The sequence below is a fragment of the Abramis brama genome (assembly GCF_963993115.1).
Source record: "Abramis brama genome assembly, chromosome: 14".
Lineage (NCBI taxonomy): Eukaryota > Metazoa > Chordata > Actinopteri > Cypriniformes > Leuciscidae > Abramis > Abramis brama.
In genome coordinates this window covers 31117476-31143431 of record NC_139976.1, presented here as the reverse complement: position 1 = coordinate 31143431, position 25956 = coordinate 31117476, and the positions used below count along the sequence as shown (strand labels likewise).

The 25956-nt window shown below is 37.0% G+C and overlaps 1 protein-coding gene across 4 annotated transcripts in view; it reads right to left on the bottom strand.

Moving 5' to 3' along the window:
* Positions 1-216: 216 nt before the first annotated feature.
* The window catches only part of exoc6 (exocyst complex component 6), a 58144-nt gene continuing 32404 nt past the window's right edge, over positions 217-25956 (bottom strand). For 2 of the 4 annotated variants that reach the window (XM_084135958.1, XM_084135960.1), the window contains exons 12-23: positions 25293-25364; positions 25046-25143; positions 24841-24946; positions 24573-24682; positions 19225-19336; positions 19007-19141; positions 17244-17423; positions 16597-16626; positions 12816-12957; positions 9690-9763; positions 4756-4868; positions 217-1729 (exon numbers count right to left, since the gene is read on the bottom strand). In XM_084135958.1, the coding sequence (XP_083992084.1) occupies positions 1597-1729; positions 4756-4868; positions 9690-9763; positions 12816-12957; positions 16597-16626; positions 17244-17423; positions 19007-19141; positions 19225-19336; positions 24573-24682; positions 24841-24946; positions 25046-25143; positions 25293-25364 (1305 nt within the window). In that variant the 3' untranslated portion in view covers positions 217-1596. The remainder of the gene's footprint in view (positions 1730-4755; positions 4869-9689; positions 9764-12815; positions 12958-16596; positions 16627-17243; positions 17424-19006; positions 19142-19224; positions 19337-24572; positions 24683-24840; positions 24947-25045; positions 25144-25292; positions 25365-25956) is intronic. The other 2 variants (XM_084135959.1, XM_084135961.1) reach the window with 1 other exon arrangement.

Genomic DNA, 25956 nt, shown 5'->3' with positions numbered 1-25956 from the left:
ACAAATAAATGAATAAAATAAATAAAATAAAACTATTCTTGTAATATAATAATTCACAGTAAGTTAAAATACACTTATTTATATATATATATATATATACACACACACACACACATTTATTTGACGTGAAATCTGTAGGTTTACATTTCGCTGTACAGAGCGACAAGACTGTGGTTAAGATATTAAGAAGCAAAAAAAAAAAAAAAACTGATCAAATGTATTTTTGTGATAATATTTTATTAAAGCACACAAATAAAAATGAGTGGGCTTTGAAAACAACTGAAGTCACTTGGGTTTGTGTGACTCCAGGTAATGCCAGAGAGAGATTTATGGATATTGTGATTCTGTCTGCCTTATTGAAATGTTGAATATCAGGGTGACACTTTATAATAACTTTCATTAACAAACATTATATAATGCTTAACGGATCATTGGTTAATGTACATTCAAAGTCTTGAAACCATGATTCATCTGTTTTGATATTTAAATATTATGGAACTACTGATTTGTTAAGGAAGTCTTTTAAATTATGAGAGTTATTTTAAAGCGAAACCAATATTAGTGTTGTTACAGCCATGAAATGGAAATATGGAAACACTCTCAGAGCTAATGACAAATGTTTTATCTTTACATTCCATCCCCCAATTTTAACAAAATATTGTGGTATATACAATGGTACTCTAAATACATAAGCATACAGTCGCTTTTTAAAACTTAAATAATTTTCAGTGCAAAATGCATGTTAAAAATAAATTTTAAGAAACAAAATAAAACCATAAGTGGATAACGAAATATTGTGATTTTTTTTTCCAATGCAACTTTGCACAGAGTCTGTAGCTGGACCAATTATTGCTTATTTATTTCCACCTTAAAATGAGATTGTAAAGCATTTGAACCCAAAGCTTTCTATTCACCCTGAGAAAATAAAAATTAAATATAATTCTATGGCGCATCTGTACATCATCATTCAGTGAAATGTAGCTCACGATTTTAGATTCTTTTACATGAAATGCTTTTTGTGCACACAAGTTTGAACAAAGTTTGCCAATTTAAAAAGAAAAAAATGAAGCATTCTCATGCAAACGTTTTTTTTTTTTATCATTTATAAGTCACCTAATCTGAGTCAAATTCAACTCAAGGCAAACAGATGGGAAGCATGATTCCATTGCAGTGTTAAATACATTTAAAAATATTTACAATAAAAACTTCATCCTTGTTACACTAGGGAGAATTTCATACAGGTTGCAATATGACCATCAGCATCAGCAGTCACACACACCTCCGCTCTCTCAAGTGTAGTGTTACAGTCATTGCACTTTCACAACGTACAAAACATAATTCTCAACCTTTAAAAATACATTACAAAAAAATTACTGCATAACTTCTGTTTTTTTCTCTTCATCAATTTACATTATTAGCCTACAGTGGTGAATATTTTGGCAGAAGACATGGAGGATGCAGTCAAAATATACCACAGTACTTTGAGAGTTGTTACCTTACAGCGACTTAAAAAAAGGGCCAAAGCAAGAAGAAGAATATAGTTTATAAGTTACGTTGTCAAAACCAGCCCAATGTTTGGAGTTCATGTGAACGACTCTAGGAATGCTGGGACATTCCATTCACCAGGCTTCTCAGCTGCTTCACCACCGTCTCGATCAATTTCTGCTTGTCACGGTCGTTCTTTCTGAACTGGGAGAAGATGTTGTTCTTTTTACTTGTGTCTTTCATCCTAGAAAAGCAATATGAGACGAAAATATAACAGTTTATAACAGCATTCGAGCTTATGATGAAGACGTGAACAGTTCAGAAAATAGCTCTTTATATAAGTAGTTAACATTTGTAGTGGATAAAAAAGTTCATGTTCAAATGTTGACTACTGTGTGTGTGTGTATATATATATATATATATATATATATATATATATATACACAGAGTATCTCACAAAAGGGAGTACACACCCCTCATATTTCAGCAAACATTTTAGTACGTCTTCTGAAGGGACAATACTATAGACATGAAACTTGGATATATTTTAGGGTAGTCAATGTGCTGCTTGTATAGTAGTATATATTTACTGTCCTCTGAAAATAACTCAACAAACAGCCATTATTGTCAAAATAGCTGGCAACAAAAGTGAGTACACCCTAAGTGAACATGTCAAAACTGTGTCCAAAGTGGCAATATGTTGAGTGAGCACCACTGCCTTAATCCTCCTGGGCATGGAGTTCACCAGAGCTGCACAGGTTGTTGCTGGGACCCTCTTCCACTCCTCCATAATGACATCACGGAGCTGCTGGATGTTAGACACATGGTGCTTCTCCACCTTCTGCTTGAGGACGCCCCACATGTGCTCAATAGGGTTCAGGTCTGGAGAAATACTTGGCCACTCCATCACCTTCACCTTCAGCTTCCTCAGCAAGGCAGTTGTCATCTTGGCTGTGTGTTTGGGGTCGTTATCATGCCGATTGGCCCAGTTTCTGAAGGGAGGGCATCATGTTCTGCTTCAAAATGTCACAGTACATGTTGGAATCCATGTTTCCCTCTATGAAGCGCAGCTCCCCAGTACCAGCAGCACTCATGCAGCCCCAGACCATGATGCTACCACCACCATGCTTGACTGTAGGCAATACACAATTTTCTTGGTACTCCTCACCAGCGCGTCGCCACACATGCTGGACACCATCTGAGCCAAACAAGTTTATCTTAGTCTCATCAGACCACAGGACATGGTTCCAGTAATTCATGGACAGGTTGTCTTCAGCAAACTGTTTGCAAGCTTTCTTGTGAGCCAGCTTCAGAAGAGGCTTCCTTCTGGGACGATGGCCATGCAAACCGACTTGTTGACCTTCCACTTCTGCAACCTCTAGAGCAATGCTGGCAGGACTCATGTGTCTGTTTGTTTTTTTTTAAGCCAGCGTCTGCACCTGACGCACAGCACGAGGACCCGACTTCTTTGATTGACCCTTGCGAGGCCTGTCCGAGTGGAACCCGTCTTGGAAAACCTCTGTATAACCCTGGCCTGCACTGTAACTCAGTTTCAGGGTGTTACCAATCTTCTTATAGCCTAGGTCAACTTTGTGGAGAGCAACAATTCTAATTCTCAAATCCTTAGAGAGTTCTTTGCCATGAGGTGCAATGTTGAACATCCAGTGGTCAGTATGAGAGAATTTTACTCAAAGCATAAATTTTAACTGCTCTAATACAAGATGCACAAATTTGTATGGTCCTGTCAAGCTGACAAAACATGAACATGATGAATAGGACATGTGGCTCTGCATGGTTAAACAACGTACAGTTATTATCACTTAGGCTGTACTCACTTTTGTTGCCAGCTATTTTGACAATAATGGCTGTATGTTGAGTTATTTTCAGAGGACAGTAAATATATACTATACAAGCAGCACACTGACTACTCTAAAATATATCCAAGTTTCATTTCTATATTGTTGTCCCTTGTGAAGATATACTAAAATGTTTGCTGAAATGTGAGGGGAGTACTCACTTCCGTGAGATACTGTGTGTGTGTGTGTGTGTGTGTGTGTGTGTGTGTGTGTGTGTGTGTGTGTGTGTGTGTGTGTGTGTGTGTGTGTATATATATATATATATATATATATATATATATATATATATATATATATATACACACATACAAGTATATGTAAATGATAAAAAAAATCCTGAGTAAATGCATGTTTTGTGATATATATGCTACATCAAATGCTGAATATTCAGAGTGGTTAGAATCATTAGTAATGATTTAGTTAAGATATAGTGATGCATGACTTAAGTATCATGATATGTGATTTATTCATATTATATTATTATTCAGCCACTCTGTACAGTATGTATGCTGAAATGGGTGTGGGATGAATAAATGATGGTGAAATAAATGATTTTTATTCTAAGAATGATATTCATGCAGCATATCACATTACTATGGAGAGAGAGAGAAATCCATGTTGGATCTACGTACCCCCTGTTGACTCTGGCATTGGTTAGTAAAAAAGAAAGATAGAAAGAAAGAGGACGAAGATTATATTTTAGATTGAAAGGACAAAGCAGCGCTCCATTGTTCAGATCACTCCATCTTTTGTTCACTGATGTATGAGGTTCTGTTCCAAAACTAGTGAGCTGCCAGCTGCCTTCTAAGGGTGTGTTCACACTTGGCATGTTTGGTTCTTTTAAAACAAACTCTGGTGTTATTGCTCTGTTAGTGCGGTTCATTTGAATAAATGTGAATCCGAACCCTGGTGTGCAACAAATAAGTGGACCAAGACCCATCTTTTCAGTTCCAAACGATGCGGTTTGACTGAAATATGAACGCAACATGGACCAAAGACAGGACGTGATGTCACAAGATGCGACCCAAAAAGGACGAGCGCATTTAGTCCAGCAGTCCCGTAGCAAAATATGCCATAAAAGCCATTTTTTCGAACCAGAACTAAATGTATAATTTAGGTGGAGGGTGAACCAAATCCAGGATAAAGCTAAGGAGATGTGCTTTTCCTTTAAAAACACAAATAACAGATTTCCATGAAAGTTACATGTCACCGCACAACCCACACATCCCAGCATAAACGCTCCTGATATTTTTTTGGTTTGGATCAAAAGAACCAAGAGAAGTGAACTACAAGTGTGAACACACCCTATGGCAGCATGATAACCATAATGGTTAAGTACTCTGTGAAGATCAGTGGAGTTTGATTTTAGCATTTCTTCACTGAGCTGAAGGAAAGAGTAGAAAACAATACGTACTTCTCCAAAAGTGCAAGTGCAGTGGAGGGGTTAACCCGCAGGTACTTTGAGGTGGGTTGTCCGTAGTCTGCCAGGTACGTGGACCAATCCCACACCATAAACAGATCTAGAAGCTTCAACACAGGAAACAGATGTTCCATATTAGCAATGATTTAAAAAAAATCAACAACAGAGTCAAGAACAGAACTTTGTGTGAACCAATAGAATAAGTTGTAAAACAATACTGAAGATGAATAAATGTCATTTGCATTTGTTTTCATTAAGCATATTAATAATCATGGCTGTCACACATTATGATCAATGAATTTATAAAATTATGAATTATTTTATAGAGATCGCATACAGAATTCAAGCCAATGAAATATATCAGAGCTCAGAGTACTAAAAAAGTGGAGAAAAAAAATCTAGATTCAAATGTGTTTTTTTCAATATTTTATTTATTTGCATTACTTTTCCAGTCCAGATATTTCTGACTTTTTCCAAAACCCTGATCACAAGAAACTAACAATATAAGAATTTCACTATAAAAAAAACAACTTGCAAAAACAACTAACAAATGTATAAAAAAGTAGCTTGAACTGAGTCTATTATTTTGGGTTTTCTAAATGTGTTTTTGTTTTGTTAAGTATTACATATTTGATGCATCAGGTTTAGGATCATATAGTATAACAGGATGAGAATATTGAGTTCATATTTAAGGAAGAAAAGATCACCTCTCAACTTTATTCAGAGGCTCAAACTGAGCAAAAATATGCAATTTGGTGCAGTTGCTGATATTTAAATGGCAAAAAAAGATAGCTATTCTGATAGCTTGTAATATAAATCAATGAAAACTTTCTAACAGTAAAGCAACTATTTACATAAAATATAAGCTGTCACTCTCCCAATAATGTCTTATTAAGATGATATTCAAATGTCTAGATTTATGATTAAGTTTTAATCGTGGGGGCAAAACATATAAAGCAATGCAATATAGTGATGATTGAGAAATGAACAAATAAACATTCCTTATTTTTATAAAGTATAAAGTATTAATCATACTTGATACTTACATTTTAACATGTTTTTTCTAAAAAAAAATTGTATGGATAATCAAGTTGATAAGTTGCTTCAGTCCAATAAGTGTTCATCCTTGAAATATTACTAACAATATATAGTTATTGTTACATTTATTTTTATTTTTTATTTTACAGCAAAAAATACAAATGTACGCCAACCTGAAGGTTTTTTTATTTTTTATTATTATACTAGGACTTTTGCTTGCTAAAAAGTTTTACGTTTTCAGTTGTGAAGTTTCCTAAATTGTTTTTAGTTGAGTCATCTTTTAATACAGTGCTTAAAAAAAGAGCCAGAAGTTGTCCAAAGAGAAGTGTGTGAGGTCATACACTAATGGTGGGGGTTAGTACTAGGGAACTTATTGGGGAGCTGGGAGCACTTTAAATGCAAAAGGAAGAGAAATCCCTCCGTGACCTCTAGATAACCCACAGAGGAGTTAATCCTGGCTCCACGGTGCTCTGGTCAGTGGGCTCCCTGCCACTTTGCAACTCGGATTCAAAGCAAGGCTCTGGACACGTTGAACTTAATTTGCTGGAGAAGGGCCAGATCACTCACCTCTATGTATGCAAATCAATATCAATCAATGGGGGACAATTCCTGGATGGCTCGTTCATTATGGAGGGCTGGGAGAGGAGGGTTCAGGGGGCTAATAGCACTTCACACCTACTATGTGGTCCGTATTGAGGAGGTCTGTTTTTCGGACCGTTATTTAGTGCTGTTTGCTGCTCCTGCTGGGCTGTGACAATATTGCTGCTAAACACACTAAGACCCTGTGGAGCATCACGGGCAACAAGACTATCTGCGAGTAAGTGTCAATATATGCAGACCCTGGGCTGGGTGATATAGCTAAATCAATTGAACTTAAACTTTTTTGTAGACGCTTTTGTCCAAGGAGACTTGTACGTCAATCAAGGTATACGTGATACGAGTTCATGCATTCCCTGGATATCAAACCGAGCTTGGACTGTTATGAATTAGATCTTGATGTTTTTCAGCCTTTTGAGAGTTTCCGATAAACAGTGGAATCCCAAAGTCCGGGACCACACTCAAAATCTGGGATGCAAAATCGAATTTAAAGCTTTAGGATTTAAAAATGGATATAAAAAAAATAAAACCAAAGAATCAAAAGCAAAATATAATATTCTATCAAATATTCTATACATTGCTTCTGTGTCCTTATTTAGCACCATTATAATCCCAGTAAAGTCTATTTCTTCAAATGATCTCACCGCTACAGATTCACAAGCCCAACATGATCTGACACAGTTCACATTGAGTGTGAGAAAAGTTCACTTCTGGATGTTTTAGTTGAAGATAATTAAGGGGGCATTTATTATTACAGCGATTTTGTAATGATTCAATGTTGTGTTTTGATTGCCAATTGTTGCAAAAAGTACCTAGTTACTGGGAAAGCTGGACTAATAGAACAACTGCTCTATTGTTACACTACTAAAAAAGAGCAGCGTCGCTACTTTTAGTTACTTATTCGTGACGCCGGTGAAAGTGAAGAACACTAGGCATGTTCAAAAATGTGCCTTAAGACATTTCAGTCTCTGTTAAGTGATGTGAACAAGTGAATTTTTTACCAGTATTAGCATAAGCATCTGCAGCCCTGCACAGTATCACCTTACAGACAACAAGGACTTAAGGAAATGTTTAAAACATGACAGAGTAAACACGAGTCTCCATTAGCCGCTGCGTGATTGGCAGGGACACTGTGACCTCTCTATTCGGTGTCGGCACATGCTCAAAGGAAAAAAAAACGTTAGCTACGCCACGCCAGCTTGCGATAAGAGCTCTAGGGCAGATCTGCGTCATATTGTGTGATGGGAAGGTTATCTACGCTGGGGGTTGGGGTGAATAGGTAAATCGCCAGCGCTCTGCTCTCCTTATCTCTGACCCCGTTTGAGCTCCGCTCCGTCCGAATTGGAGCCAGAGCTCACTGAGTGCACTTGAGAGAAGCTGTCAGCAAATCCTCCAAGAAACCAGGCGAGGATCAAAGCGGCGTCATGCTAATGGCAATCGAGAGGTCTTGGCGAGTGGCCGCAGTCGTGACACGCTGAAAGACGCCACTCCGACCAGAGCGTGGGATGCAGATAAAACCAGAGCTGCGTGTTTCTTCATTTCCCATGAACAGGTGGTATATGTGAGTCACAGTGAGGTTTGAAACTGAAGGGCATTCTGAAAGGAGGTCTGTTTTTCGGACCGTTATATGAAACATCATATTCAATATGATTGTTTTCATAGCCTTCAATTTGCACATTGTTTGTAGGACAATGGTGGGCAGGATATGAAATGCATTTTGTTAAATAAATACAGAAGATAAGGGTGTAACAATATGTCATGTCACAATATATCACAATACAAAAATGCAACAATATATATTGTGGATAGTGACAATCTGTGTTGGGTGTGTTCACTCAAAATGAAAAATACTGTGAGAAAAAAATTCAAGTTTACAGAGTTTCAGAGTCAGTACTACATTAATGGGATGGTTCGGAGTAAAATCAACCTAGGGTCCTTTGCACCATGACCTCGAGCCAAACACCCCCATTATTGAACATTGAACATTATTAAAGTTAGAGCTTATTTAGGGAAATCAGCCGGATGGCTTAGTGCAGGCGCTAATGGATCCTATGATGTATCTTGTAAATTACCCCACTAAATTACCCCACAGAACCTATTTGTTCTACTGTATAAGTTTGGTACCATTCTGGGCATTATTAGTGGGGTAATTTACGAGATACATCACAGGATCCATTAGCGCCTGCACTAAGCCATTCGGCTGATATCTCTAAATAAGCTCTAACTTTAATAAATGTTCAACCAAGGGAAAAAAGGCTTCTGGGGGGGGGTGTTTGGGTCATGGTGCAAAGCACCCTAGGTTGAAATTACTCCGAACCATACCTTTAAACTACAATATATAATGTTCAATATAATGTATAATATTGCAATGGGGGAATATTTGTGGGTCCTGATAATGCCAAATGTCTTATGTTACCAGTAAAAAGTGGCCTACATTATTTAAAAAATATCCAGTCAGTGACAGTGCAAGCATATTCGTCTGAAATAATTCTGTATTTTCAGCTTCAGAATCATGAATTCTTTTATTCTGGTGTCACTATTGTCCTGTGCATTGGGTTACCAGCACCAAGTCCAAGCCTATTCATTTCCACACCCAATGTAATACCAAATTTAACATTAAATCAACAGTACATTTTTTGTTAACATTTTACCATATGTCTTGGAGTCTCACAATAACATTGTATCGCGAGTTCAGTATTGTGATATGTATCGAATCGTGACATGAGTATATCGTTACACCCCTAACAGAAGATAAAATCCAAATAGAAAAATACCAAGTTATATTGTATATCACCATACAGCCAAAATATACAGAGAAAAGATTTTTGGCCCATATCGCCCAGTCCTACATGGAGTAGGTCAAGATGTTCTTGACTACTGTGCGTGTGATTTGAAGACACTGGCCTTTAGCTTTCAGAAGCCGTATAACCTCAAAAGAGGTATTAGAAATCAGAGGGGATTTTCCAATTAGTAAAGCCACACCCTAATAATGCTTCCTTCTATGACATAGCTTTGTAGAAGAAACCTTGACATGACCTCGGTTTACACCTTAAGCACCTCAGGCCCAGATTAAAAGTTCAAACTCCAAGCAGCACACAAAAACAGGAGCAAATGTTGAAAAAGCATAATGAACCCCACTGCGACTAAGTGATTTCCCCTCCTGAAGGTAAGAGTGTTCAGGTTGGGATAATCCATTAGTGCCTGTTAATGCTGTACATTCTCCACCCTTCCCCTCAGCTCCACTCAAAAGGACTGTTGATCAAGAATAGTCATGTCTGCAGAGAGGTCTGTACCTGTCGGAGGTCAATGAAGGCCAACTGCAGCGTGTCGCCCTGGAATCCTGGCACGGGCTCTGAACTGGCAAACACTGCAAATGGAATACGAAAATAGTTCATATTAATATGGGTTATTTAAACAGTTGGAGCGCATCATGTAAATACAGCAAATCAAACTCTTGAACAATGTTTACAAAGCATTATTATTTCTCTAAAATGTTAACCATATGGCTATCTACTATTTAAACGTCTTCTAGTTATTATTTGTGAGACTACATTTTCTAACATTAACTCATCGTAAAGCATCCAAATATCCAACAAACTCAGGTAAAACCTTCAGACTGAGCTTGTTTTTAGACTTGTGTTGCTGTATCTATTTGTAACTGAACAGACTTCAGGTTTTCCAAAACCAGACGATCGATTGAATGATGATCAATTTTTGGAAAACCATGGATGGATGGATGGATGGACGGACAGATGGATGGAAACTTTGATGTTGGTTCAAAAAGATAGTTAGTCAGTCAGTTAGATTTGATCAACTGGTTTTGGAAAACCATAATTCTTCAATATTAGTTAGTTAGTTGGTTTGTTTGTTATCTTTGATAATCTGTTTTTGGAAAACCATGGATGATCAAAAACAGATGATCAAAGATAACAAACTAACTAACGAACGAACTAACTAATATTACATATACAAATATGGTTTACCAATTGATCAAAACTAACTGACTGACTAACTATCTTTTTGAACCAACATCAAAGTTTGTTTAAATGCTTTACTATCTAGTTTTTTTTATGTAATTAAGATTATATGAGAAAAAAGACAACCGAGCAAAACTAGCACAACTATGTTGAAGATCTGTCAATTATTCAGATTAGGCGAGAACTTCTGCAAGAATCTCTGGATCTGGATGCTGGATCAACACTCAAATTATGAGATGAACAGTTCAGACAGTGATCGACACAGGTACACATCTAGCAATAATAATTTCCTCAGAGGTTTTTATGGTAACATATAAACAGACCCATTATGAGCACTGAGATTAATCAATAGTCAATCATTATATGTTCATATGCACTTGAGCTTCAGTAAGTTTTTGCATAGTTGAGCTGCAGTCTTCACCTGTCTATCCAAGTATACATGATGCAAAACTGTGCAAAATCATGCTCAAGAGGACCCAGGTTTGAGTCTGATTTAGGTCATATCTCAAAACTCAAGTCACCTCTCTGTTCCTCTACTTTCCTGTCAACTATCCACTGAGTCACTATATAGTATAATAAAAAAATCTAACAAATCAGACTGTACACTCACAACATGGGAAAAGTATTTCTGTAGGTGCATCTTAACTCTTGTGCTGTGACTAGTGTAAGATGAATTGCCGCTAATGGGATGAACACCATTCAGACCTTAGAGAAGGGTCAGGCGATCCCTGGCGTACCTGTGCAGTTGAACCCTCACAAACTCTACTTCACCCTGAGACATCTGTGACCCGAGGCCACAGGTACGAGCACGCACACACCGCCTTTTCACTTCAGCTGACAGTGATGTAGCGTGACTGAAACCTTAAATGGTCGAAGAGCAGAAGATGCGATGCTAGAACCAAAGAGCTGTCTACATATTAACATTATTGATGAACACTTTGCTCTGACATCTCTATTGTGCCGTTTAGAACTAAAGGCTTATGTGCTTCCCCAGGGAGATATTTAAGAGATGAAACCTCAACAAGATCAGGTTCTGCATTTCACAAAAAAATTGAGAATACCATAGAGACTTTGGACTTGGGACAGTGTCATTTTAAGGTCAACCCCACTAGTGGTTGAGTGTACTCAAAATGGATTCAAAAATGTAAATATCTGTAATATATATCTGAATTTACGTTACAGAATAGCCTATGGTCTTATTCTCACCAAGGCTGCATTTACTGGATCAAAAAACGGAAATATTGAGAAATATTTTCAATATTTAAAATAAACGTTTTCTATTTTATTACATTTTACAATAAATGTATAAAATCTCGCACACCACTCGAACTTGCAGAATCATCAACTGGTTTCCATCAACAGTAGCGAAACGTCGTGTGTTAGTGATTCAGCAAGTTCAAGTGGTGTGCGAGATTTTATACATTTTTTGGTTTACGTTGTACATTTAATCAACACACCCGCTACAGGTTTGGGTGTGCAAGGTATTATATATTTTTACATAATATTTTACAATGTAATTTATTCCTGTGATGCAAAGCTGAATTTTCAGCATCATTACTCCAGTCTTCAGTGTCACATGATCCTTCAGAAATCATTCTAATATGATTTGCTGCTCAAGAAACTTCTTGAAAAACAAGAAATTTCTTATTATCAGTATTGAAATGTAACATCTTAAATGTCACTTAAAATTTTTTTATTTTTTTTTTAAACATTTAATGCATCCTAGCTGAATTAAACTTTAAAGTATTAATTTCTTTCAGAAAACATCTCGTTTTGTGTTCCACAGACTACAGTTTTGTCATATGGCTTTGAAACAGCATTAAGATGTAAATTATTTTTCTTTTTGGGTGAACTATTCCTAATATGGGTGGGTATTGCATGAAAATGCAGCAAAAGAATGAATGTTGACTAAATGACTAATGTTGCACTAAACGGTTCCTAATCAGTTCGTATCAGAACAGGTGTGGATTTCTAAGAGCAGATGGAGTGTGGGTAATCAGGAATGTCTCTTGAAAGTTTATAACTAAGATAACTACTTCTGAGAACAGCTGATAATATCAATAATAGCTGCTGCATGAGTGCATCTACTGCCATGCTGCGCTTCACAGAGCAAGAAACCGACATGCCTGCCTGTTAATGTATAAGCCATTAATAACTCATAACTCTGCTTTGAAAATGGGTTCTGGTGACGCACAAACTTTCAATTTCAGAATGGACACATTTTGTAGGGGGGCTGTATAATTAATTAATGAATTACAGTAGAGGGGAAGATATATTCAAAACGGCTTCAGACGACTGAAAATTTAATATGGAGATATTTTATGGTTCTTTTATAGTGTACAAGGGCTGGGAATGACAAGAGGGTAAATAACTTCATTATTGGGCTAACTGTTGAAATGACGTGGCGCTGGCATTGTAAATATGCAATTATTAACTACTCACGTTCACACTGTATGACGTCCAGGTTGAACTGCTGAATGGCTCCCATGCTGATCTGTTTGAGCTCAGTATCCAGCAGCATCTGCATCAGCGATGTGGCCAGGTGTTTACAGGCAGACATACACGCCGTCTGCGCCACCTTACCCTGAGGAGCCGCACACAAACACACCAACAAACCGTTACTACAGGTGTCCTCTTCTACACATGGCAACAGTGTTGGGATCAACGTCTTAATGAATTCATAGTATGAACTTGAAACTGTCTCTGAATAGACACCCTTTTTCTTAAGTATTCTTCTTTTTCTTAGACCACTGTTCAGAAGTTTGTGGTCGGTAAGATTTTTTATGTTTTTGAAAATAGTCTCTTATGCTGACCACGGCTGGATTTTTATCAAAAATACACTAAAAAGAGTAATGTTGTCAAATAACTGTTTTCTGTTTGAATACATCTAAGCAGCACAGCTGTTTTTCAACATTGATAATAAGAAGAAATGTTTGAATGATCAGCTTCAGAATAGTTTTTTTAGTTTAGTCTTTGCCATTACATGAATAAAAATTCAGCTTTGCCATCACAGGAATAAATTACATTTTAAAATAAATTCAGATAGAAAATAGTCATTTTGAATTGTTAAAAATATTTTACAATATTGCTGTTTTAACTGTATTAATAAATAAATAAATTAATGATAAATAAATGCCACCTTGCTGATCATAAGACTTCTTACAAAAAACATTAATAAATTATTATTCTAGATTTGTAGTATATATATAGACTGCTCATTTCCATATAATGAAAGTGAATGGGGAATGGGTCTGTCAAGATCTAAAAAGACAAAAAAGAACATAAAAGTTGTCCATATGATTCATATTGTAAGTTCCAAGTCTTATGTCAAAATATACCTTTGTATGAAGAACAGATTTAAGCCCTTAAAGGGTTAGTTCACCCAAAAATGAAAATTCTGTCAGTAATTACTCACCCTCATGTTGTTCCAACCCCGTAAGACCTTCGTTCATCTTCGGAACACAAATTAAGATATTTTTGATTAAATCTGAGAGCTGGATCACTCCTCCACAGGCTTCTAAAGATGTTATAACTTGCTGGCCCAGAAAATGCATTAAAGACATCGTTAATATAGTCCAAGTGACTCCAGTGGCTCAATCTTAAGTTTATAAAGCGACGAGAATACTTTTTGTGCGCAAAAACCCCCCAAAATAACAACTTTATTCCACTATTCATTTCCTTCTCTCTGGGCCTCGAGTTTTTTCACGTAGTGTTTTAGCGCAGCGCGTCTGTGTTGCACGTCACCACGTAGGCTCACTATTGGCCGACGCTGGTCATGTGTGTGATGCGTGTGACATACAACACAGACGCGCTGCACTAAAACACTACGTGAAAAAACTCGAGGCCCAGAGAGAAGGAAATGAATAGTTGAATAAAGTCATTATTTTTGTTTGTTTTTTGCGCACAAAAAGTATTCTCGTCGCTTTATAAACTTAAGATTGAGCCACTGTAGTCACTTGGACTATATTAACGATCTCTTTAATAACTTTTCTGGGCCAGCAAGTTTCAATCCCTTAGAAGCCTATGGAGGAGTGATCCAGCTCTCAGATTTAATCAAAAATATCTTAATTTGTGTTCCGAAGATGAAAGAAGGTCTTACGGGGTTGGAACAAAATGAGGGTGAGTAATTACTGACAGAATTTTTATTTTTGGGTGAACTAACCCTTTAACCTTAACTCATTGAATTTTTAAAAGATCGGCCTGGATATTGTGAAAAATTTCACCTTTTGTGTTCCACTAAGGACAGACAATCATCTGGGTTTGGAACAACATTTTGGTGAGTAAATACTGACAGAAAAGGTGAACTATTTTTGGGTGAATGTATGAAAGTAAGCATAGCGATAAGTGTATGTTGATTCATTTCCAAATATATACCATAATATCCTTAAACAACCTAAAATCAGTGGACGTAATGGCACAACATGGAGATGACGCAGGCCTTCCAACTCTTGAAAATCTCAATTTTCAATTCAGAAACGCACACAAAAACACACAGTAACAAGTCTCATATCTGAAGCAGTCGCTCATGCAAGCCGACGCGGCTCATAATCAGCAGGGTTGAAAAGAGGAAAGAGGTGAAAGACCAGTCAAACTCGGCAATAACAGACGTCAAACACTCAAACACACGTAAAACTCATGCAACAACTGCTCCACCAGTACATGCTGACAACTAGCAAAGAAATGAATAAACAATTCCATTTGGTTATTCTACCCAAAGCAAAAAATGCAAACAAAGCTCTCCACAAAAAACAAGCCTGTCAATATCATGTTATCACATGTTAATATCCATTAGACACATCACAGCTCGCTATAAACAAGACTAAATATGTATTATTTTGTGTGAAAGCAACATACAAAAATTTAGCACCACATTGAACAACCAATCCCATTAACAAACATATGCATGATTAAAAAACAAAAAGCTCAAAACTTCAGAATGCTCTGAGCCTCAAAAATCCATGTACATTCCTCTTTATTTCTAGAGATTTAAATAAACAATGAAAATCGAGGCTATAAAAGCAGGCCCTATAAAACATAACATTTCACCCTTGAAAAGATCATTTTTGACAAACAAAAAAACATTGTGTCCTAACCAGAATGACATAATGCCAGAACATACTTTATGTTTAATATAGTTTTGTGAAGCAGGGTTAATATAGATAATTAAAAGCCATACCATGATTTCTATATATATATATAAAAAACACTATAAACGTATCTCAATAATACTAGAACACTGAATGTGAAGTGGACCTTTAGACCAATGAGATTTAACTGTGGTTGGGACCAATCACAACACAAGATATAAAAACCAAGTGATCAACAAAACATCTTGTAATTTGTCGCATGCCATTGTGTTAGAAAAAGGCGAATGGTTTTATTTAAGCATGAGCTGAACAGCTATCTTGTTTTAAAAGCCCTTAATGCTGTGCTCATATCTCTTTCAACCACAAATGCAATCGTTAATGGCCTATATTTATACTAAGATTGCTTATATTAGTGAATTAGACTGAATTAAGTTAGCTGCGCTAACATACAGATTATGTAACATCTAAGTATACTTGTTAAAGGTAATGACATACAGCTGTCCTGATAGTGTAGTAGGTTATAATGTTTCATTATGCAGCATTAATAAAGCAGCATTCTGATTTGAGACACACTCATTGTTGAGAGTATCATCTTAAAGGGACAGATCAGACAAAAGTAAAATAGAGTGCGAAAACACAATAGAAGATATTTAGAAAATTGTGCTTTTGTCCATACAATGAAAGTCAATGAGGTACAGTGTGGTTCGGGACCCCATTCACATTCATTTTATGGGAAAAATGTTATTCAGAATATTTTCCTTTGCGTTCCGAAGAAAGAAAGTCAAGTCACCAAGTCAGGTTTGGAACAGCATGAGGCTGAGAAAATGGTGACAGAATTTTTGGGTGAACTGTCTCTTTAAATACTGGTACTAGTGAATCTCAAGTAAGAATGTCATGTGTGTTCTGCAGATACTGGTATCAGCTTCAGACAATCATGGGCAGCAGATCAGGGGTAGCATGCCAAATGATCTGGTTTACATTCTGCATTACACGTGAAAAGGGAAGCAAAACAAGGTTGGCAGCAAGTCCACAGAGCTGACATGAACATGCAGTTTTAATGTCTTTTTATTTTTTGTGCTTTTGAATAATTGTAATTTTTCTGTTCCTCCTCTACAGTTCGAAGAGGGTCTACTTACCGACATTGCAGCATGATCATTGTTGTTATTCTGAGCGGAAACCCCAAGAAAATAAAACACGGACAGGGAAAGAAAGTATAGCGATAATAAATGGACAGACAAAGGAAAATCAGAAATACCAAGCATGCCTGGCAGAAAATAAATCAAAGGATACATTCACTTACAGGAAATATGTTACATTGTTGAGAAACCAAAGCATAACCAACTGAAACTGGAGGTTAAAGCAATTGTTCAAGAGGACAGTGCAGCTGAAGAGAAACGCAAGCAAGCTGTATCATTCTGTTTTAATGGATGAGTTGGGAGTTATCTGTGCTGATTATGTGAAGGAATATACAGAGATTAGACTGGTTTTGGGAATGGATGTCTTTTTGAATATTATATTTGTGTAATGACACCTACAACACCAAACACGACATTCCTGTGCGCTTATGTTAAGATTTACACCTAATCAAACAGTGGAAACTAGAAAATGTGTCATTCTGGAGGGCTACTAGAACATCTGCCCAGTTATGACCATCTAAAAAGCTAAAAATGCAACATTGTTTGACACCACACATGCAATAACACACATTACATGAACCCACAGGTGGAGAATGATCACAGAACAATGATGAGACTGCGTGTGAATAGGATGACATGGAACTCACCGGAAGGTGTGTGAAGACCTGGAAGGTGCTGCGCAGGAAGTTGATGAGGTCCATGAGGTATCCGCTGGCCCTGCCGTCCGACTCCGACATGCCCCATTCGTAATCAGCAAGCTGAATGAACTCATCGATCTTCTGATTGAGTTTAGTGTATATCTCTCCTTCAGCTGCGTGTCTGGCGTCCTAAAAATAAGAAACCATGCATTTAACTTCATCCAGATGTGAACAAACACTGGCACAACCAATTGAATTCTGGAATGCTTTTAAACAGTATTGAAAGATTCATTTTGCAACCAATACATGTCTGCTTTTTTGTTTAAAGGGGTGGTATAATGCCCTTTTCACAAGATGTAAAATAACTCTTTGATGTCCCCAGAGTGTGTATGTGAAGTTTTAGCTCAAAATACCCCCCAGATATTTTTATATAGCATGTTAAAATTGTCACTTTTTGAGGGTGAGCAAAAATGCACCATTTATGTGTCTGTCCCTTTAAATGCAAATGAGCTGCTGCTCCCAGCACAGAGGGTGGAGCTACAACAGCTCCTTCTTAGCAGCTTTGATTACCTCACACAGACATGCACTGAAAATCTCAAAAACTTTTAGCTTTTTATGTTCAAACCGGAGTCAGACAAAGATGGAGAGACTTAAGAAGTGACAACATGTAGACAACATTTCTGAATGGTTAGTTGATGAATTTATGTAGCTTACGTGTAGTTATCTTCTAGTCATTGATTAGCTTATTCTGTCTTGATCATCTATAAATCGTGCTTCGGGGGTGGGGTTTATGTAAATTTTAGGGTTTGTGATGTCACTAACCTGGGAAGAAGCTTGTGTAGTCCCTACCAGCCGTTTGTTGTAGTCCTTAAAAACCAATTTCTTTAAAAGCAAATATCTCCCTTTGCTTTGAACTTTGAGCGTTGTAACTTTGCAGATGTTGTTTATGCTCAAACAGCAACATTACACACTAACTAAAGTTAGAAAAGTGAAATCATAATCAACCACCCCTTTAATTTGTCATGCTACAATCAAACATATTGGTTTCACTTTATTTGGATGGTCCCTTTAACACATTCTGTTGACTATAAGTACCGTTGCACCTACATGTCTACTAACTCTCATTGGAGTGTTAGTAGAGTATTAGTAGACTGGTAGGGTTAGGGTTAGAATAAGATGAAATGTAGATGCAAAGTTACATATAGTCAGTGGAATGGCTGTTGGGGAGCATCACAATAAAGATTTTGCAGATATTAAGCAGACAATCTACTAACACTCTAATGAGAGTTAGTTGACATGACAGTTACAAAGTTACTTATAGTCAACAGAATGTTCAAAAGGGACCATCAAAATAAAGTGTTACCAACATATTTTGCACGCATATCAAATGGTACACATTTTGTGGATCTTTAATGGTAAAAAAAAATTCAAATGCAACTCCAAAATGTACAACAAAAAGATGTGGAAAAGGGGGGTGAATACTTATGCAACACATTAACTTAAGCAATGTCAACATGCTGCTGCGTGCTCAATGACTGAAAAAGAGGTCACCTGATAACACCTCCGTTTAAATACATTTAACACACTGGCATCAAAACAAGCTCTTTATGAAGTTCATGAAGCCCGAGGCGGCTCCTGTCCCATGCTGTCGATGACAGCTTTACTTTGAGCGCACTGCTCCAGACGGCTGATCTCTGATCAGAGTGTGCCCATGGCGGTAATACGAGTGAGTGAAATGTGTAATTAAAGAACATGTCTGTGAATGACTTTACCTTGAAGGTGGAAAGCCCGTAGAGTCTTGTGGTGTGAACTGTTTCCGGGGAAACATTGGTGATGTTTGTGATAAAATCCTCCAGGTATTTACACGCGTGCTCTAAGTGGGTGGTGTTGATGATAATTTGAACTAGCTGCAAAACACAACAGAAAGGAAGGCGTATGTTATTTTCGAACTGGGCTTTGCAGAGAGATTAAGCCATTGCATCAACACTACCTCCGTTAATCCTATGTGCGGCTTTTTGATGAGGTTTTGTAAGCAGCTGCTCAACGTCCTCGTCAGCAGCAGGTTGGTGGATTTACGGAGCATGTCGTCAATCTCGGTTGAGCTGAAACACAAGTTATCCAAGAAATATGTTCAATCATTGCACTCTTAGTCCATAGTTTTGGCAAGCTTTCCATCCACCTTATTCCTGACGAGCCTACAGTGGTTTGAATTATGGGTGGCACTTTCGTTTTGGGGAACTTCCATTCATAAAGCTGATCCATTCTACAAATGAAGCTGATCCGTCAGTTTGACTGAATGAGCTGTCAATTCTCCATGTTTTATTTTCAGTCTTTTATTATTCAGAGTAACGTAACACTTGGTATTTTAACGTGACATGTTATAACAAGAATATCTTTGGCAAGTCGCTGTATTCTTTTCATCATGATTATTTTCTTTTTTCCCTTTGCATTCCGTTGTAATAGTATGAAAAAGGACAACATACTGCACATTTGTGGTCTGTTCTCCCGATTTAATATACAATATATATATCCCCCATTAATAATTCACTGGAATGCACAAAGAATCTCTCGTTATTCTCCTCAAATCCTTGCGTCTCTTTCCAGTTTTGTTTTCACAGGTAAATACAATTTATTATCTGTCAAAATGACAAAAATCACTTTGAAATAGTATCACGCAATGCTGAAGTTAATGAACATTTTTGATTAAGTAAGCAACATATGTTACATAATACAGTATTTATTACTAAAGAGATGTTTAACCTGTCCATTATTTCATTGGAAAGAATCACGCTTTTGGGGTTATTTATGGTCTGTTGAAAGTACCTTGTTAATGCTTTTACACTTTTAAATGTCCTTTTAATGTTCGATGGTTTAAGGGGGAGTAGAATAATGTCATCATTGTACCAAGATTTAAAAAAAAGTATTGTTGCGTTCATAGAGCGAGCCTTTTCACGGATTGTTTGCTGCTTAACGGAAGTTACACCCATAATTCGCGCAAAACGTCATGGGGCGTAGGAATAAGGTGGATACAGGATACTTTTTTAAATGATGTCTTGTTCTATAAATGGGGGTAATTTTCTCTCTCTCTCTATATATATACATATACATAAGACCTTTGTTCAGCAATTGCTCCTCATCAGTGCCTAAAGGGATGGTGGCTAAGTTAAACACTAGACTTTGGTCTTGTACATCCTTTTCCTTCTCATGGGTCGAGTGTCCACTTTTTCTTCCCCTTCAGGGGAATATTGGCCTATATTCGTGTGCAGATCTTTTTTCTGATTTTTGAGTTCCTTTTGGATCTACGCACCGCAAGAAGATATTACTCATCAGTTTGGGACTAATGTTTGGCGCTACACCTTTCCACCCCCTTGACTTATGAATTTGCACATGGTTTTTTCTTAAAGCATATTAAAAACACCGCATAGACATATAAACAACAATAAAAATTTGAAAAAAAATGAGCAAAATATTTTCTTAATGTTAAATTTAAACTTAATAAAAAAAATTGATTTTAGAAATAAATGTAATATAGATAATGTAGACTAACTTTTTTTATTCACTATTTTAAATTTGAGACACTGCAAAAACTGTAATTTAGGGTACATCAAGGCAATTTCAAGCAAACTGATATTAATATTTGTGGGAGATATTATGCTTTCCCTTAAATGATAAATTAGATTTTTATGAAGACAATTGTTAAAAATATTATCAAATTATCATCAATGGACATGAAAATGTACCATAAATTGTAGAATGACTATTATTTAAATTTATTACAGCTCTCTAGAATAAATTATTCAGATTGTTCAGTTGCTGCATTCTGTTGTCGAATAATTTTGTATAAATGACAATAAATTGAATGTATCCAAAGCAGGCCACTGATTTCCTACATAACTGTGCTAGTTTTTAAATCAACCACAACACTTACACTCTTTCTTCCAACATAATGAAATCATTTATATTCAAAACAACATTTCATGTCCATTTATTTATTTATTTGGTAAGTAGACAAGGAATATGGCTTTGCAATGGTACTTCTGCAAGAGGGAGTAAAATAAAAAAACTGAGTAGCAATGTAGTGTTTTGTTGTGCTGCACTTGCCAGAAAAATTATCTTGCTAACTGAAAGCTATATTGTTTTAAAAACAACTGAGAAATGTAATAAAAAATTATTCGCATGGCTACTTTGAGTCAGTTACTCCCCAAAATTACTTTCTTCTATTACTTTCTTCTCTAGTTCATAAACGCCAGAGGAGAACTGGCCCCCGACTGAGCCTGGGTTCTCCCAAGGTTTTTTTTTTTTTTCTCCATTAGGTCACCTGATGGAGTTTTTCGGTTCCTTGCCACTGTTGCCTTTGGCTTGCTCAGTTGGGGATATTTAATTTAATTAATCAATCAACAATACTATTGATCAGCATTACCAAACGTGGACATTTTCCACTAGAAACAAGCATTGATGTATTATTTTAATTTAATACTGTGAAGCTGCTTTGATACAATCTGTATTGTGAAAAGCGCTATATAAATAAACTTGACTTGACTTGACTTGACTTGACTTGACTTGACTTGACTTGACTTGACTTGACTTGACTTGACTTGACTTGACTTGACTTGACTTGACTTGACTGGAAAGCAAAAATTTTATTTATTTTTGAACATTGGACCCCTTTCACTTTCATTGCATTGACAAATAAGGTTTGTTCTTTTTTTTTTTGTTCTACAGAAGAAATCTCTTTAACCAAGAGTATGCTTGCTGTCTGCACCCATCAGTGTTGACCGGGTCCACAACTAGCCCTACTGCTGCCCAGAACGCTTGTAAGGTGTGAGTGTTTACAGGACACTGCTGGTTGGTGTTGATTTTACAGTTGGGGACTGTGTCTCAGTGTGAGGTGTTGATTAGGAGGAGTGATCAGGTGGCAAACGCTCCATGAAGAGGTGCAGAGGTCGCTCATTATCGCTTGCTTAAATAACAAAGAAACCATTAGAGAGGAGTGTGAAATAGGCAGTCGTTTGCATTGATTAGCGGAGGGAAAAAGACTGTGTTAGATCAATCCATAAGTGTTCTGACAGCCTCGTGTGGGTCTCCTCACACTCTTCTCACTGCTCAAAGCAAAAGAAGTTTCATCCGTTGGCTCATAGTCTGTGGAAATGCCAAGTGCAAATATTGGTCAAAATATTGGCCATGGTGAAGCACTGGTTAACCACTAAAGACCCCAATATTTAGTACTTTGCATGAAATTGAAGAACAAACTGGTGTTAAGTAATTATGAACAAAATCAGGCCAAACTAAGTTTGTTTCTGGAGTTCGAAACAGAACAGCTTGCCAAAGCACACATTCCAGAAGTTACTCCAGCAAGTAAACACTTTCTAACTACCATTGGTCTGTGGCGATTATGTAATAGGTAGGTGTGGCTCTGAGTCACGCCTTTCTTCAGGCGAAAACCTTCTCGGGTTAATTTCTTCTGTTCAGTCCGTCGAGGTCAGATGAGAGTAAAAACATGAACACACCGGAGAGCTGCTTTATAAAATGAAGTTGTAATTCTAATTGAAAGAGACACTAGCTATGTTTCCATCCACCTATTTGTATGTGCATTTTGGGATATTGCATAAAAAACTGCTGGATGGAAATGGCAAAATGCACATAAATTCTAAAAATGCACATAAAAAAACTTACGCGTTCAAGTTGAGTCAGATAAACTTTTTATCCGATAAGAAAACATGCTCATAAACTACGACTGAAACACAATTACCGAATAAATTCCTTGATGCGCATCAAAAAAAGTCATGCGACTTTACGATGTGACGGCTTAACTGGACTAACCAGTGGAGCGATCTCGTTGCACAGAATCTGAAATGCTCTTTTGGTTGTTCTGAAATGCCTGTGCAAAGTCTGTCGTCAAAGTAGTTCGGTATAACTCACTTCCAGAACTGTCTTACAAGACTGTTACCAAACAGCAGCATCCGCCCCCGAAAACAAGATAACTTCATTACTTCTCGTCTGAGTGCTCTGAAACACAAGCAATTTTAATACATATACGAAATGATTATATACAATGGCTTCTCCTACTGCACCAACTTTGTTTTTCTTAGTGATATTTAGCGGCAGTTTTCAGGAAGGGACGATTTTGTTCTCTTCGGCTCACTGGATGGAAAAGGTGCTTTGTTTTTGTTAAAGTTAAATTTGCAACTTTGGATGGAAACATCGCTACTGACAGTTTTATCATGTTTAATACCGTAAAGCTGCTTGCTTTAAAGCAATCTATTGCATAAAGTGCTACATTAATAAAAGTGACTTGACTGGATTGCGAAATTGCAGAGCTTGTAAAAACATATCCATGTCGATATGATCAGATGCTTTCTGAACTGCTGTTTTCTCACCACTGTCATTTTGTTGTGTTTATTTTGATATTGAGAGGGAAGACGTCGGAGTCGGGATGTTCGCTAACAGTACACCACTGCAAACGTATTTCAAACGTCCTTTTACCCCTTAAGCAAAGAAAGAAAAGAACTGCGCCGCGAGTGGGCCTTAAAGAAATAGTTCACTTCAAAATGAAAATTGTGTCATCATTTACTCACCCTCAAGTTGTTTCAAACCTGTATGAATTTCTTTCTTCTGCTGAACACAAAGGAAGATATTTTGAAGAATGTTGGTAACCAAACAGTTGATAGACCCCATTGACTTCCATAGTTTTTATTTTTCCTACTATGGAAGTCAATGGGGTCCATCAACTGTTTGGTTACCAACATTCTTCAAAATATCTTCCTTTGTGTTCAGCAGAAGAAACAAATTAATACAGGTTTGAAACAATTTGAGGGTGAGTAAATGACAATATTTAAATTTTTAAGCGAACTATTCCTTTAATCTCTGCTGCTGAGCAACAGGGCTACTCGCATGGAAGGGATGGTGGGAGGTAAAATCCACCGGCTATGTGCACTTCTAACTCTCTGGGAAAGAATTTGAGGTGCCAGTGACAAGCACAACACAGACCCCTCACAACAGCCAGCCGAATGCCACAGAGCTTAAAGAGAACAAATATTGTCAGAAGTGATGGCTGGAGGTGGAAGGGAGGGTGGTGGTTTTAAAGACAGTCCAGACCCGTAAATAAGGGCTTCCCATGAAGACAGTCATGTCATGATAACAACTCTGCAAGCCCATACTGACAAGAGATGAGTGAAGGACTGAATGACTGAAACTCTGCTGCTAAGTGTTTTCTATTGGGATGTTTAGCTAACAAGAGCAACAGAATTTCCATTAGTATCTTCATTTCAAGCATGCTGGGATGGAATGAGACTGAAAAGTGTTGAATGTCTGCTGATGAAGATTGTGGAGTCTGCTCACCTGCGATGGAGTGACTCTGAGAACTTCAAGCTGGCGTAAATAAACTCCTTTACTTGAGAGTAGATTTGAGGCACTGACTGGGACATGGGCAGCTTCTTTGGAAATTGTTGCTGTTTAATGAAGAAAAAAAAAAAACATTTGTGCTTTTATGAATCAAAACTCATCACTTTTGGTAAATATATTCATTCTGAGACTATTCTGACACTAAACAAGGCACTAAGTACTTAAATTAATTAGCCAAAATGGCCTTTTTGAGTGTTTGACATACCTTTTCTATCTCTGCATCATGGAAGGGGAAGCGACTGACCACAGCCTTATACTCTTCTTCATTCTCCACTGGAATGGGACTGTAGTTGTCCTGCTCAAAAATATCCCTGTTTCAGCACAGGAAACACAGATGTCATTGCATAACACAACCACATTGATTCATCAAAACATCAAAAACAATGCAGTTGTAGTTCGGTTCAGCTCACCTGAACACCAAGGCCCATTTCTTGAGCAATGTTTCATTGTACTGATCTCGGACCTCAAACAAAAGGTCAAAAAGTCTGTTCACAGGGAAGCCATAACCCTACAAAAGCAAAAATAATAATAATGAGTAAGCAGCCCAAATCTAGAAAAAAATTGACCAGAATTTATAGTTACATTTAAGATTAATATATCAATAAAATTAAATGTAATTGGAAAGCAACATGGATATGCTTTAACCAATACATGTACCTGTAAAGTGTCTGCAAATATAACTATCAGGTTCTTCAGTTCTAGGACCAGGTCGGGATCACTGCAGTAGGACTGTTGGGTTAAAAAAGTAATAATGATAGGAATGACAACAAAATGGTGCAACTTCACATTAACATTCTTCACAAATATGTTTAGAACATAAAGCATCTCTGGCTGAATCTCTCAAAGAAATGTGCAGGTCATTAGAATCGCGATTAATCAAGTTGAAAGCACTAATATATATATATTTAATTAATTATCAATTAATCATAAAAATTGTCTTTTTTTAAGGCCAATTTCTTAATGGTCTTAGATTCAAGCTTAAATTTCTTTCTTTCTTTTTTAATTTTGGGATTAAATATGAGCCATTTCTTTCATTTGATTCACTGCAACTGCACAATAAAAACTTGTGTTATCCATTGAGTCACACAGAGGAACCAATACTCACTGAACCACATTTCTGTGGACCAGATTAGTTTAGGTTCAGCATTTCACTCTAAATGGGTAACTCACAGCCAGTCACTTATTGATCAAATACACTTGTGTCTTAATGAGTTTTTAGGTTACATTAGCATCTAAATGAGGCCGTCCGACCCTCCCCCCCCCTCGCTGATGGAGGCCTGTCCATGGTTAGATAGGTTAAATAGGAGAGAGCAGTACTTGA